This window comes from Corvus hawaiiensis, chromosome 3, assembly GCF_020740725.1.
Source record: "Corvus hawaiiensis isolate bCorHaw1 chromosome 3, bCorHaw1.pri.cur, whole genome shotgun sequence".
NCBI classification, from domain to species: domain Eukaryota; kingdom Metazoa; phylum Chordata; class Aves; order Passeriformes; family Corvidae; genus Corvus; species Corvus hawaiiensis.
The window spans coordinates 66,528,054-66,544,396 of NC_063215.1; the positions used below are offsets into that span (position 1 = coordinate 66,528,054).

Sequence of the window (16,343 nt, forward strand, 5' to 3'; positions counted from 1 at the left end):
ATCCTTACAGAACTAGTACATAAATAAGTGCCACTGATAAAACAGGTTCTACTTATTCACATGAATAGCTGAGGGGTTTAAATTTCAGCCACAGATTAAGCCTCCCCTAGTCCTCCAAACAGTATGCCAAACCAGGTATAGGCATCATGTGTGACACTACCAATATTTAACTTGACAACTTAAGCAGATGGAAGAAAGCTCTGGATCTCAGCTTAGCATTCTAGACTCTTCTCCACTACTCTTCCTTCCAAAACAAAAGACTTCATTTTCCCAGAGCTCACTGTGGCTTTCAGTTATCTAATTTTACAATCTTGTCTGTCCCGCCCTCCTGTCCTACCCAATGCAAGGAACTGCTTTACAAATAAAAATGGACCTGAAATGAGGTTTATTTAATAAGCATTCAGCCAGATTCACTTCCAGAAGCTTACTGCAATAGGGTGACTTATTCAGGGTCTGAGTCCTGCAGCCCAGCCATGACCACAGTAGCTGTAACAGGCAAGTGAAAAGTAAATTCATTCCAGCTCTTACCTGACCACGGTTGTGGAGACTTAAATCCAGACCACATGTAAATTCAGTATGATGCTCAACTGTTTCCAGCAAAGGATTAGTCTTGGAAAAGTCCCAGAATCTATAGAGAGATAAAGGAGGGAGAGAAAGAGAAGGGAAAAAAAAAATCAAACAAACCACAGTTAAAGTAATTGAAAGGCCATTTCAAAAATATAATGCAAGATATTGACAAATCTGTCACTGCCAGGGTATTTAAAAAAGAAAACTCATCCACTTAGGAAACATAACAAATCATACTCCTGCAAAGCCATCTGCTGATTTGCATAAATTAAACCCCACTGGGCAAAGTCATCTTTGTGTCCTGTTGCAGAAACTGAGATCAAAGTTGGCACCAAGGAGCAGTCGTTGGGACATTATTAAAAGAGAAGAAAAAATGTAGGCTAGAATACTCTTGCTATATTTCTTGATGGCTGGGGAATTTTATCCCTGAAAGATATTAGCACAATTTATGATTTTTCTCTGGTTTTGGTATCATTAACTATGTGGTCTTTATTTAAATAAAAGTTACACATTCATTTAGAGATCTCAGTCATGCACATTCTCAAATTTGAGACTGTGTTCCTGGAAAACAGAATTTAATATTATAATTTAGTAACAAATTTGTACTACATAGATCAGCTACATTACACAGTTAATTCCACTAGTCCATATTTTTAAAGCAATTTTTGTTTTGAGCCTCGATTGATAAAAAATACTTAGAAAGTAACAATTCTGAGGTCCTCTACTTCTCCCAGCTACTGTCCCAATAGATGTAGTGTCCATTCATGCAATTAACAGCAAGTATGAGAGATGTAAGAGTAGTTGGGATTAAAATATAGGTAAAAGACACCTCAGTCATGAAAAAAACAATTCAAACCCAGAACCTTCAGAGGGTAACACCCCATATGATGGCACAAAACAAAGGTTTGTTCCTCTTTCTTGTGTTGTATATACTGCTGAGAAAAGTCCACAGGCTGCACAGCACAGCACATTTTGTGGGCTGTCAGGTGTAATCAAATTTTCTACAGCCCAGATTTTCACACAGGGGTCAATTATACGCTTTACTACTTCTGTAACAATCACAGAGGTCTCTTTGCCTTGCTATTATTGGGAAAAGTGACAATACTCAACAAGAACAGCTCATTATCAGACCAACTACACTGGAAGTACTGTAAGTTCAAACCAATTCAGGTAAAATAGCAAACACTGGAGTTAGCAGGGTCAGTTTGTTTAATATGTAGATGTTATTTCCCTCATAAACAAGGAGAGTGGTATCAGCACAATGGCTATGCCATAGCAACAATCCTCTTAATTTTTTCCTAGTACCTGAGATCTAAAATAAACAACCTATTTTGCAGGACAGAGGAGCAAAAGACCATCTCAGCATTTTCATCCTCCTACATTTGTTTATAAGAAGGTAAGGAAACAAATTTTGCTGGTTTTAAGTAATAGTGTTAACCTTCCATACCACATTAGCTCTCTACTAGTTCTTGAAAGACAGATGCTCATAACCGAAAACTAAAGAAGATAACTTTAGATCTACATGAATAAAAACTTTAAAAAGACTTTCTGACCAATTTTAAAAACAGTAGGATGATATGGTGGTTGCATGAAGTCATGCTGTAAAAAGTCAGAACCAGTTTAGAGGTTAAGAGTACTGCAACTTAGTTAGAGTTCAACAGACTGACTGGAAGCTTTGGTATCTTTTTTAAATATATAAATAAGTACTAGTGAAAGCTCAAAAAAATGTTCAGTCTCAGGACTGAGAACCATTAATTAATTAATTAATTATGATTAATTAATGATGTTAATTAAGTAAAAAATTAATGATGGTTCTCATAACAACTTTGCAATCCAAAGTGAGAAACACTGTCTATAGCACAGCTTCCAAAACCACCATGGTGACAACACTGTTTTCTTCAGAGTCAACTTCCATCACATTCTGCAGACTGAGAGGGCAATGCAATTTTTCTAAGAAACTGTTTACCACAGCAGGATGGCTATACAGCAAAGCGAAGATGCATTCACAGCACAAATAGGTGTGCTTCCATTACTTTAGTTGTAAGTGTATCCACACAATCAGCAGCATGAACTAAAAAATGGCCCAGACAACCACATAGGCTTTTACGGTCCCTTACAGGTTGGTACAGCCTGTACAATCACAGGTGTGTCACTCAGAACTGCTACTTTTACCCGTATCATGTATGAAGCCACAACTTCAGTCACATCTGCACTGATCACAGACACCCCAAAACCTATATGAGTGCATTTTCTTAAACTTTTTAACACTGGAATTGTTAAAAGTATAACTTTTCCCTCATTTCTCTACAGTTTGTTTTACATGTATCTGACATGCAATTCATAAGCTGCACATATATTGCAAGTGGACTGCTTATTCTAAATGAGACATTATGAGAAGAGAAAAAGCCTATTATGCTATAGATTTTGTACTTTGTACCACCCATAGCAGTGTCACGAAGACCTGTGCTCCCCCACCAAAACACTTTCACCAACCCAAACATAGTTTGTCCTGCATATGTCCTGCCTTGTCCTCACCCCCACTGTACCCTCACCAAATGCCCCTGCACCTTCCCCACTGGCTGGGAAAAAAGAGGCAGCAAGTATCATTTCAGGTTCCAGTGTCTGTACAATGCACTGCAGCAGCCTGTTGCTGCATGATGAGGAGCTGGCAGATCAGTAAGAAGATTAGATAGGTGGTGAATTCATGCTACGTCTCTTACCTTCCTTAAGGCAGTACTTGGGGTTTCCCTCTCTTGCATGCTCATGCGTTTCCCTTAAATTTGTAGAAGCTTAGTAAATTTAGACTACAAGTTTCCTGTCAAATCTAGTTAAGTTTTCAATAGGTTCAAAAGCTACTTCAGGAAACAATTGTGTGAAAAAGCATGTATGGAAGCACGAAGAACAACTCCTCAAGTCTGTGTCCTTCTGGGTAAGAAAAATATATTTATGATAAATATTTATTCATGAAAACTTTACTACTGCTCTTAGGTTACTAGATGCCTTCATACATAGTGTTTTTAGGTGGGCGTGAATCAGCTGTTTAGAGGCTGCTTTCCATAAAAGCCCACTCAACAACGACTAATGCTAGCTTTCACACACAACCACAGCAGGCAAAAGTCACAGTAGCATGTGGATGTAGAAAGGCAAGAACTTTTCAAGAGCAACAAAGAACTCAGTGCTAGTTTACTGCATGTGTATCACACAATTCACCACCCTGCTCCTAGTCTCTAATTCCTGTGCTGACTTGTAAAAGCTCTTCCTGCAAACTAGAAACACCACTGTCAGAGTAGAGCTTAGTGTTGGGCTACAACAAGTAGTTGGATACAGGCCAATCAGGGCAACGATGTTACTTCAGGCATTAACTGGGAACATCTGTTTCCACACTAATATTCTGAAAAGATTATTTCACTACAGTTCCAGTGAAGTATCAACGTTATGAAGCAACTTGGGTATAGAAGGGCATTTGCCATTTGGGGAAAATAAGAAAAAAAGAGAGTAAATGAGCAAACACCCACCTTTTCACCTTGAAGAAAAAAAAGAGAAAAAGAATACAAGGATAATAAGAATAACTAACTGAAGTGAAACCCAGTTTATTTTATGATCAGCCCTATTCTGTAAGATTTCTTTGTGATCTAAGTTACTGAACTTAGTGATAGAGCACTGGAGATAGTGGTTTATTTTAGAGTGTGTTGCAGAGACGATGTCCAGTATAGTACAACTTTTAACAAAAATTGCCTTTTTGCCTTAGGGACAAGCTTCTGTGAATATGATTCAAGATCTGGCCTGATACCAGCCTAATGAAGCTCTACAATTTATCAGATCTTCTGTTTAGATTTTGGTGAGCACCATCTGTGACTAATGCACCAAGATTTCTTCTTTATAGAGTCCAAAAATACAAAATGGTGATTCCAGGAAAGATGACACTGATGTTCTTCCAAACTGAATTCTGACAGAGATAACGTTTAAGAATATGCATGCAGACCTAAAGCAGTTCTGGAAATGTTACAGTACTTTGTGTATTTCCATTTTAATGATTCATTTGTGTTCAATCTGCTCTTTAATTAGCCTACATTTTTTCTGAGCTCTTCCAAAGAGTAAGGAAATGGTATAGAAAATTTGTCTGAACAAAGCATTTACCGGAAAGGGATTAAATAAAAATCATTACATCCAGGTATGTAAAAACTCAAGTTCGAATCAACATCCTTTTTTTCTCAGCTCCCAGTATGAAGCTGGCATGTGAACTAGGTTTCTTTTCAGTAGCTTGACTACAGTGCTCACATTCAATCGTTATACTATTTGCAAAGGATGAAGCTAAGTGTTGTTAACTTTGTTTTCAACCTACTACTTTTTCTTTTAGATATCCAGTTGTGATTATGTGCCATACTAGCTGTACTACCTGAAACAAACAAAGCCCCTGTCTCTTACATGGCAGTTTGGTAATCTCAGCTAAGATTTGCAGCTGTTTGGTTGAACTATAAACCAGCGAACCATAAAGCTTCTGTAACATTTAAGATTACAGAGTGCTGACAGTAAAGAATTGCTCCAAAACTATGCTCTGTTCTGTTACCTACTATAAACTAATCCTTGTAGGTAATTCTGAGCTTCAAACAGACACACTGAAGAATATAAAGGAACAATATCATAACTAAACTGCTATTAAAATAACACTGCAATGAATCTGTTTTTAGAGGACTGCCATACCATGCTATTCTCTGAACCAAAAACCCCCTATCAAACGGGGCTAAAAAGTCACAGGCCTTGAGTAGATTCAACAAGATCCATAATTAATGTCATGTGCTGGAATCCCAACTTCTCCTCCAGCTTTTATGTATTTATCAAGGACTTTTACGTTTAAATTTAAATGTATGTGAATGTGTGTATATACTCATGTCCACACATCCACGTGTGTGTGGTGTACATGCATGTGCATACATGACAGGATGTCTGCATGTATGTGCATGTGGAGCGTATGGTGCATCCAGTAAAATGACAGTACAGGATATGTGATGGAGGTACAACATACTCTTTAAGAGGTGTTCCCAAATTCTTATGGTAACAGTTTTCCTCCATTATACAGAATATTTTGCTTGTGACACCTTTTCCAAAGACTTCCACCTGGCCTTCTCTGTTGTTTGTTCACTCGTAACAAACCAAACAGTTTTAGAAAACTGTCAAAAATCTTTATTTCATCTCTTCAATTCTACTAGTCCTAGTCATGACAAGTAAATATTTGGACAGAAGAATAATGCCTAGAGTGAATTTTGTGAAGAAGTCCTCAAGCTCTGCATTTATATACACAACACTTTGTGACCTAGTAGCTCTCTCCATCTTTACTGACAATTTCCACATACAAAAATGTCAGAGCTGAAACTGCACTAGATTTCAGTACTGCATGAAGCATATTAGAGCCAAACCTGAAGGATATATAGACAGTGCCAAAAAGGGGAAGAGCATGACAACACAATCAAGTCACTCCAATGCTTACTGGGTTAACTTCATAATGCAACTTTATATGATGTTATGGCAGAAGACTGGATAGATTTATGATTTAGCAACACATACAGGCACTGAGAATTAGCAAGATTTCCCTTTGGAAACAGAACCTCTCTAGGTCTGGTGTCAGACCAATTAGGACACAACCAGAAGTGATATTTACTTGAGATGATTTGGACAAGTGGGATAACTTTGCAGTCATTTATAGAGGCAAGAGGGCTTCTCTCATTTCTTGATGTACTGCCTACTACATTCAGTCCATGTAGAAAATTAAAATGTAGATGAAAGAATGTGATTGAGGTATTCAGAAATACTTCACAGTGCTTTGACTTATGACATTTTCTATCTTGGAGAAATCCCAGTATCAAATCAAACTTCTTTAGGATTTCCAATTAGCTTTAAAACAACTGTACTGTAAGACCCTCAGCAGTATCAGATATACTGAGCAGCCAGGGGAACTTGCAGAAATACTGTCTAAAGAGCTTCAGCATGCACACTGCGGAACACTACTGAAGCTTTCTCAGACACTGGTAGGACAAAAACTATGTTCATAAAATGTCTAAACAAAAATGTGTCACAGAAACATATGAGTTCACCTAACTATATTAATTTAAGAGGGTATTACCTTCTTATCAGACATTATCACAGCTGGATACAACTATGTTCAGTAGAGTGATGTGAAAAGGATTGCAGAAAGCATTTGACACAGCAGATATTGCTCAGCAGAGTGACTGAGCTGGTCTTTAAGCGAAGGGCCCATGCATTTTCAACATAGCTTATGAAGCATCTGACAGCAACATTAACTGAAATTCAGTACGTCCACTCTGGAACTGTTTTCTACTGCAAGCCACATTAAACAGATCATCTTTCTGTTTTTATCCAGTTAGAGAAAATACTGTACCTTACAGTAAAATCATAGGAGCAAGAGGCCAATATGGTTGCGTGGAATGGTGAAAACTGCAAGAAAACAAAACAACTTTCAAAGTTAAAACTTTGTGAACATATATAGACTTACTGTAAGTAGCAAGTTATCAAAGTTTAACTATTTTAATGGTCTTTGTTGGTACCACATCATGCCGCAATAAAGCAGACTATATCAATATATTTCTCCCCCATGCTTCTAATTACAAGGAATCATAGAATTAATAATCAGAAGGAATGTTCTATGGGATCCTGGTTTGCTTAGATTTCATTACAGCAGTGCCAAATAACTCTGCTGTAAAGTTAAGAAGTTCTGGAACAGTCACATAAACAGTCATTCAATTCTGCTTTTGGCTAACAGGCTGAGTTTCATCTCATTATATAAATCAAGTTTCAAAACAGCTATGTGACCAGTTAATTATTTTCAGAGAGACAAAATCTGTGCCGTACTGCAGAGAACATAAGATATATTGCCATCATCAATTCTATATCCTACCATTTTGAAATTATTTATACAAATGGGAAAATTGGAGACAAGTGGAAAAACTGAAGGCAATATAACACCATTTCATGATTTCCCCCTCTCCTACGGGGCATTTTACAGGACAGACTCTTCCATGGACTCTTGCAGACTGGTCTAAGAACTGCAGCAAGAAGGATGCAGTTACGCAAAAATTGTTCATCTCAGCTCTAGCTTTTTGGCAACACTCAGTTTCCAAATATTTTAAAATCTGTATTTTTCAGCAGGAAATACAACAAGCCACTGACACAACCTGAGTTTGAAATGCAGGTCCCCCACACCATGGTTCATCGGTAAGTCTTCCTGCAAGACTTCTAATATCATTCACAGAAACTATGAAGTCAAAAGTTAAGTCTGGGCTATTGCCACAACTGCCCAAGTTGCCAAGAGAGCAGTGTATGTTGATGGCTGCTGAAATCCGCTGACAGAGTTCTCTTTACTATAGCAGAATTGAGGGATGTGCATGCTGGAACTTGAACCTCTTCAGATTTCCTGCAATTTTTTCTGAGGGGAAAAAAGCCCAAAACAAAATGGGTTCTGCAGCTCAGAAAAATGAATACTAGAGGGGAAGAAGTCTGATGGGCAACAAAAAACAATGGTACACTTTCCATAAGCCCCCTTTGCATGTCCACATAGTTTAAGATAAAGCGAAACCATCCTGCCAAAGCTTTGTCATTAACCTTAAGTATCCTAGAAACTTATCCAAGAAAACTCTATCAAAATACTTAGCAGAGTGCTACACATGCAAGTTGAAAAAAACTCGCATGTCTTTCTTTTACAGAAGAAAATTCTGTTCCATTTAGCTGTAAGATACTACAGTTTTATCACCTGAACAGCTGTATACAGGCAGAAGATACCACCATATCATCCATCCTGACCTCCAACAGATCATTTATCCAAATACCTTCACAGGTAAACTAAAAAACCGTAACTATGTTTCAGTGTAAGATATTGAAGCCAGCTAAGAATGTGAGGATCAAATGCACAACATGAAAATCTCCTGAAAAGGACTCCAGATGACCTCATGTGCTGATAATGCTCTGCACTGCAGTGAAAGACCATAAGAAATCTGCAGGAATCCTGACAGTATTGTTTGTATTGGGTAGAATTCCTTGCTAGTCTCAGATCTGACAGTCAACACGAGCCCTGAACGAGTGAGCAGAATACAAAAGACAGGCAACCCAAGAGTGTGATTTCATGGTTGGTTTAAGCTAATTTCAGAGGGCACTGCTCCAAAATTTGTGGCTTCCAGTTTCTTTTCCACTTCAAATTGTGTGCTCCTGCCCCCCTCCTTGTGTCAAAGCTTGCAGTTGTGTGGTTGAGCAACAAACTGAAACAGCTTAGTGATCCAGACAGAAACTAGTCACTTTAGGGACAGGGTTTTCAGTCAGAGCCATCAGCTGCAGCTTTATAATCATCCTGTCAGCATGCAGGGGAAGGAATATCAGTAGGGGCAGCTGCCTCTATTGAGGCAGCATCCAGGTCTCTCTCTCAATTCAGTGTGACTGGTGAGTGATACCACCCAAGTGTAGATATGCTGCATCACCTCGAAGTGCTGGTCCACACTGTCATATCTTATGTTGTCAGGGACCATGTCTGTCTTGAAACACAAGCAGTGAAAGCCTGGTAAGATGGAATAGAAGTCATGTACTCTCAGATACGTCTCCTTTGCACATGGATGCATCTTTGGCTATGAAAAATATTTCACAGAACCGAATTAGAGAACGGTCATGCAGGAGTTAAATTAGAAAAAAAGACTCAGCATCAACCACCAGTGGGGAGAGCACGCAGAGGTAGCTGGGATAAGGAGGAGCAGGAGCTTCTCAGGTTGTCTGACCACGAACAGGATTTCAGGATTTGTGATACAGAACTACTACTTGAGTCACACCCTTTTATGAAAATTTACAACTAAGCACAATAACTTCTAAATACGTTGGAAACACATCAAGGCCATGTGAAGCAAAATACCAACCCAGGATAACCTTTTTCTGCCAGTTCAGACTTCCCAGAAAATATTAATAAACATACCTGTTCCTGAAAGGCTTTAAAAGGATTAGATATTATCTCCTTTTTCAGGAGATTTTGATAGTGGTGCATTTGACTCTCACATTCTTTGCTGGTTTCAGTATCTTACACTGAAACATAGTTATAGTTTTTGAGTTTACCTAAAAAGATTTTTGGATACATATTTTCATATAACATGAAAAAAATGTCATTGTGCATCTAGAACAAATTCTTATTGGTGGGTGTTCTAGTTGTACACAGATCCAGTACAGTCACCTGTAGCCTTTCATGTGTAAAGTTTCAAAATCTCTTTAAACACATTAATATTTTTTTTGTATACCAAAAAGTACGTATTCACAATGAGTTCTATACCTTGTCTTCTGTAAATATTGACCCCTTGTGTGGAAAGACAAAGGAACAGCATCATTTAAAAATGAGTAAGGGGAAGTGTTTTCTCCTTCTCATATTTCCCATATAACTTAGCTGAAGTACACATTCTAACACTCTCTCAAGCCCTCTAACACTCTTTGTGTAAATACACTGACTTGAAAATGTCATTTACTGTAAAATCCCAGTAATCTACTAAACATCAAGATGTTTTACAGTGCTAAACTGAAAGTTTTCAAGAACAGCCACTGTGACGTCTAAAATCCTGTTGTTTTTTTCCTAGTAATTAGATAATATAAAGTATTACTGGTTTCCAGAAAATTTGTGTAACAATTCAGTGATGGGCAATGGGAAATAAAGTACAACTTACCTTTACTCTTCTGATAGCATAGGTATGACCAAGCAAGACGAACACTGGTTGCCGGATGTTCCTCAAATCCCAGCCTTTCAAGCTACAGTCAACTGCACCAGTTACCAGCAAGTTCTGATGATTTGATGAAACCCAGACATATCATGACAATTTAATTGTTGGATAAAAAAGTTAGATAAATCAAAAAATACAGATGAATAAATCATAAATGAAGTGATGTCCTCAGTGTGCAAATTAAAGAGCACACAGAAACACAAACTGGTTTTCCTCTATTAACTACTTTGCCCGTACACAAAAGAGTAAGCAAAATCTCTGATCTGCTTGGGCTGACCATCTGTTAGAACAAAGCTCTTCTGGAAATGTAATAGGGAATGAGAGCAACAAAGCAACTATACATATTTTCATAAAGAGAAGATGCAATAATGTTGCAGTAAAACCCCTTGCTATTTAATGAGAGTGGTTCAATTAGCAAAACAGTGGGATGAATGGTTTTATACCTCATCATATTTGCACCAGTCACAGCTCAAGACCTCAGCCTGGTGGGCTGGTATCACAAGCTTGACTCCTGGGGTTTTCACATCCCAAATTCTTAAAGTCTGGTCACCTGAAACAAAGAGAAATTGATTCAATGTTGTTGCATCAGTTTTGGGATTTAGTTAATCCATTAGTACTCAGCAGACAAGTGTTTCTTAGCTGTATGAAATACAAATGGTTGCATGCCAAATAAAGCAAGCAGATTATAGACACATTATAAAGTTGGATTGATGCAAGAAAAAGTATTTGAACTTACTACTTCTCTTTCATTAGAGAAAAAACCCCACAACTTCATTTTATTACTAACACTTCCACTATTTTTCAAACTCAGATTTGAGTACAAGGAGATAGGGTAACAGACTTAAATAACATTTAATTAAACTAGGAGCTTAAGGTCCATTTAAAAATGAACTTAGAAGATCAGAATAATGAGAAAGCTTTCTTTTCAAGCATCTGAGAGGTATCACCTAGCCAAATGCTTTTGGCACAAAGAAAAGTGAACAGTACTTGATATACAAGTTGTTTCAAAATTCCTTCAATGAAAGGAAAATTTAAGATGTATCACCTATATTCATTATGTACAAAGTCTGCAATTACTCTCATTTGTTGAAATATTGGAAGATGGAGTCATTCTACTGTAACTGTTACAGATATGAAAGGCAACATGTGCTTTAACCTTGGAGCACACACACACACAAAGAGCAATGAATGCAGTCCAGCTTAACTTAAGAGCTGTTAATCACCTGTGTCTCTCTCTCTACCTCCAGCCATAAATTTTCTTCTACCTCTAAAGATCTTTAGGATTTGTATACACCCTTCTTACAAATTCAGTTCCTAATGGCTGGTAAAGACATAGAAAGCTGCATCGGCTGACGGGACAACTATGCTTTTCAATTTTTAAAATCGGGATTTTCTCATTAGCCCTGAATATTTAGCTTTGTGTCAGCAAAATGAATTCTCTAGCTCTCTAGCTTACAGAGAGAAAAAACTAATTAGAATTATGATTATGCCTATGTTCATTCAAGAGACAAATTTAATCACTAAAAGGTGATTAAAACACTCATGATTACTATAGGAAGTGTGTATCAATACTACCTAAATTAAAAAAACACTGTTTTACCTTGCTACTGAAGAAATTATTGATATTACCTTATAAATATTATTTTAATGCCATTTATATACAAGAATTTTGATGGTTTTAGTGCCCTGTTGGTCACTGGCTATAAAATATACAGCTGGGCACAAAAAAATCATAGTGCTTTTCAAGAAGCTGGCTACACATCAAATAAAACCATCCTTAGAGCCACAGCAATATTCCTAATTGCATGAACTACCACACCCTGCAGTTTTCACAAAAAAACCCGTACAACATTGGAAAAGTTTGAATAAAAAAATAAGGCAGAGAGAGCTTGCTTCACTACATGTCGTGAGTCCAGCCTTCTGCCTGCAGAGCTGCACAGAGCTAGGGGGGCTTTGCTCTGGTGCTGGCTGCCTTGTCCTCAGCCCTCCTGACTGTGAGAGATGCTGTATCCCTGGTGGATAAATTCCCCGTCTCTAAGGTGGGAACAACACCCAGTTTCTCACTGTTTTCACTCCCCTCTCCTACTGTCAAGAGGAAGACTGCTGCTCAGTACACGAATAGCACTCCTGACAATGGCACCCTGCAGCCAGCTGAAGCCTCAAACATCACTATGGTGCTTATAAAAACAGGGCAACATATGGAGAGGAAGAAACACGAGCAGCGGGGTTTTGGCAAAAGAACAGGTAGTACACCCATCCACTCTCCATTAGCCTTGCTAATCTGCTTGCCTGCAGAGGACAGTTCGGTTCGAGTTTTAAGTGTTTCTGAGATATTATAATGGACTTCTTAAAAAGCTTTTATTTTAATTTTATCAGATAACAGAGATTTGAAGGGGAAACATGTATTTCACTACAGATAGGATCATTTTCCCCAAGCAAATAAATATATAAACCCAGGTGAACTAGAATGAACTGCTACAGAGATGCTACAGTAGCATTGTGAGGGCCAAAAACATTTGGAAAAATAAGTTACTCGGCCAATATCAATTTTGACACTAAATATACAATTGCCCCAATTATTTCTTTTTTAATAGAAAACGCTGATGCATGAGAAAAGGAAAAAAAACGGTTATTTTCCTTTTTTTAAAAATTTCTTTGAAAATGCTAGACTTAGCAGTTATTAATTCTGGCTGGCACTACCAGTGAAATGTTTTTAATGGAGTAACACAACATGCAAGTGAACCTTTCTGTGAATAGAAAAGACTGATTTAAAGCCAAAGGCAAATCAAATTTTTCCATTTAAGTGGAAAAATCAGACTAAAAAAAAAACCCTGATAAAGAGTGCAATCCTGACAGTGCAATCCTGACTCAGTGCACATTTTAACAAACCTTTTTTTACCTCAAACTTATTTCCATTACATATAAATATTTACATTTAATTTCAACAAAACCTGCAGTCAAAAATTTTGCAATTTCCACACTTCCATGACTACTACAAATACCGAAGATGCACTTCTTCGACAAGCATAAAGCAAAAGTAGGATAATAATAATAGAAAGTCCAAGGAAAGCACACCTAGTACAATCATATTCATTAACAGACACTTCCAGTTGACATCCCAAAGTAAGCAACCACAAAAGTACCCAACATTTCCCCCATAAAATATTTCTATTTTTGTAAGAAGCAATTTCTCTATGGCAACAGATTTTTACTGGTCCATTAGATAATTATGATTTCAGAATTGTTTATACATTGTACTTGCTTTCTTTCTTTTTAATGAATATTTGTGAAATCTTGGACGAATCAATAAAACTACACAATATACACTCATCTATTCAAAACTTTTCAATTGATGCTAATCTACAAGTACATCATCCTTATACACACGATAAAGACTGCCAATGTGAATGACAATGTCTGATAGTGAAAAGATAAAGTTTATTTAAGATTTAAATAAAAAACAGTGCAGAGGTATAACAGTAACTACAAAAAATAGTTAGGTATTTGGGAGGTTAATAAAACTCCATGAAACCTTAAAGACTATCTGAAGGGGAAAAGGATTCTAACTAGGACAGGTACAATGCTTTTCAGGAACCAACTTCCACTAGACCAGGTTGCTCAGAGCCCCATCCAACCTGGTCTTGAACTCTTCCACAGATGGGGCACCCACAGCTTCTCTAGGCAACTCGTTCTGGTGCCTCGTCACCCTCACAGTACAGAATTTCTTCATAATATCTAATCTAAACCTACCCTCTTTCAGTTTAAAGCATTACTCCTTGTTCTATCACTACACACATTTGTAAAAAGCCAAAACCATCGCAATTAAAGCACGTCTGCAGTGCCACTGAACGATTACAAGTTAACATTACTTGCTTACTTATATGTATTTTTAAATACTAAACCAGATTAAATTATTTAGCCTGAATCAAACAGAAAATCTGTGGGAGAATTAAAAGCAGAACTCAAATCTCACGACTCTCAAACCCAATTTTTTTATGCATGTTAAAATGATTGTGCTGATTGTTTCTATCACAGATAATTGTCCTGATTTTGGCTGAAATAGAGATATTTTTCTTCCAAGTGCTGTGCTTTGGATTTAAGATGAGAATAACGTTGACACCACACTGAGGTTTTGGTTGTCACTGAGCAGTGCTTACACTAAGTCAAGGACTTTCCAGCTTGTCATGGTGCCCTGGGGTTGCACAAGAAGTTGGAAAGGGACACAACCAGAACAGCTGACCACAGCTGACCAAAGGGATACCCTGTAACACATGGTGTCATGCTTAACATACAGAGCTGGGGGAAGAAGAAGGAAGAAAGAGATGTTTGGAATGATGGCATTTGTCTTCCCAAGTAACCATCGCGCATGACGGAACTGTGCATTCCAAGAAATGCCTGAACACTTGACTGCCCATGGAAAGTGGTGAATGAATTCCTTGTTTTGCTCTTGCATTCACAGCTTTTGTTTTACCTATTAACTGTCTTTACCACAACGCATGAGTTTTCCAGCTTTGACCCTTCTGATCTCTCTTCCATCCCATGGGGGAGTGACTGAGTGGCTGCGTGGGGTTGTCCATAGGGGGTTAAACCGGTACAAGAAAACTCAGAACAGGAATAATAAAGCTCATGGGATTCCACACAGAGACAGAAATAGAGTGACACAAATAACAGCTTTAATTAAATCATCCAAGAGTGCTACCAAATACACACAATGCTCTATGGAGCACAACTTACTTAGCAAGTACACATAATTACCAGTGGAAACATACTTTCCAACTGGTCCATTTTAATCTGATACAAAATGCTGTCAAGCTAAAAATCAGAACAGTTTTAAGTTATTTTAGGGAAGAGCCCAACCAATTCTTTTTCTGAAAAGAATAAAAAAAATAAATTAAGTTAAATTGTAAAACAAACAAACAAACAAAAAGTTAGTGAAATCTTTATTTCAGTATTTCCCAAGAGGATTATACATAAATCTTGGGAAAATTTTTTATTTCAAAATTGACCACAGTTATGACTTATGATTAAGCCATTCTTTAGCAAATGGCAATATTGGCTAGATACCTACCTGTAACCCAAGTGACACAACCCAAATTAATTTACTGTAAAAAGCTGTTACTGCTTATTTCTTCTGAACACTAAACTGTTTTATAATAATGAGATTCTAATACAAAATACTATAACCTGAAAGTGCTTTATATTATAGCATGTACTATATACAGTACTTTACCATGGTTAGCACGTAGTATAAATTGAGGGATAAACTCATTTCCTGAGAAACACTTCAGCTTGTACATTAGAGGATGATTTAGTAAAGCTTATTTGATGTGCTGGTTTTGGCTTGGGTACGGTTAATTTTCTTTACAGTGGCTGGTCGGGGCTCTGTTTTGGATTTGTGCTGAGCACAGGGTTGATAATATCGAGATGTTTTTGTTACTGCTGAGCAGGGCTTACACAGAGCCAAGGCCTTTTCTGCTTTTCATAGTGCCCCGCTGGTGAGGGGACTGGGGGTGCATGGGAGGTTGGGAGGAGACACAGCCAGGACAGGTGACCCCAACTGATCAAGGGGATATTCCAGACCTACGACATCATGCTCAGTATATAAAGTAGGGGAACAAAGGAGGAAGTGGGAGGACGTTTGGAGAGATGGTTTTTTTCTTCACAAGTCACCGTCATGCATGATGGGCCTTGCTCGCCTGGGGATGGCTGAACACCTGCCTGCCCATGGGAAGCAGTGAATTAATCCTTGTTTTACTTTGCTTTTGTGCACAGCTTTTGCTTCCCATATTAAACTGTCTTTATTTCAATCCACAAGTTTTCTCACTTTTACCCTACCTATTCTCTCCCTGATCCTACAGGTGGGAGAGTGGCCATGTGGCTCCATGGGGCTTGGTGGCTGGCTGGGGTTAAACCCCACCACTAAAGCACAAGACTTGGATGAATTCAATACTGTGCTGGTATGTCCTGAAGTAACAGATTGTAAATGAAAACACTCACCTCGCGTCATTACATATATTTGGCATAACA

General features: G+C 37.8%; 1 protein-coding gene across 2 annotated transcripts in view; it reads right to left on the bottom strand.

The window, feature by feature from the left end:
• The window catches only part of PEX7 (peroxisomal biogenesis factor 7), a 50,293-nt gene that overhangs the window by 13,668 nt on the left and 20,282 nt on the right, over nt 1–16,343 (bottom strand). For both annotated transcript variants that reach the window (XM_048296106.1, XM_048296105.1), the window contains exons 6-9: nt 10,760–10,866; nt 10,263–10,376; nt 6,962–7,017; nt 529–628 (exon numbers count right to left, since the gene is read on the bottom strand). In XM_048296106.1, the coding sequence (XP_048152063.1) occupies nt 529–628; nt 6,962–7,017; nt 10,263–10,376; nt 10,760–10,866 (377 nt within the window). The remainder of the gene's footprint in view (nt 1–528; nt 629–6,961; nt 7,018–10,262; nt 10,377–10,759; nt 10,867–16,343) is intronic.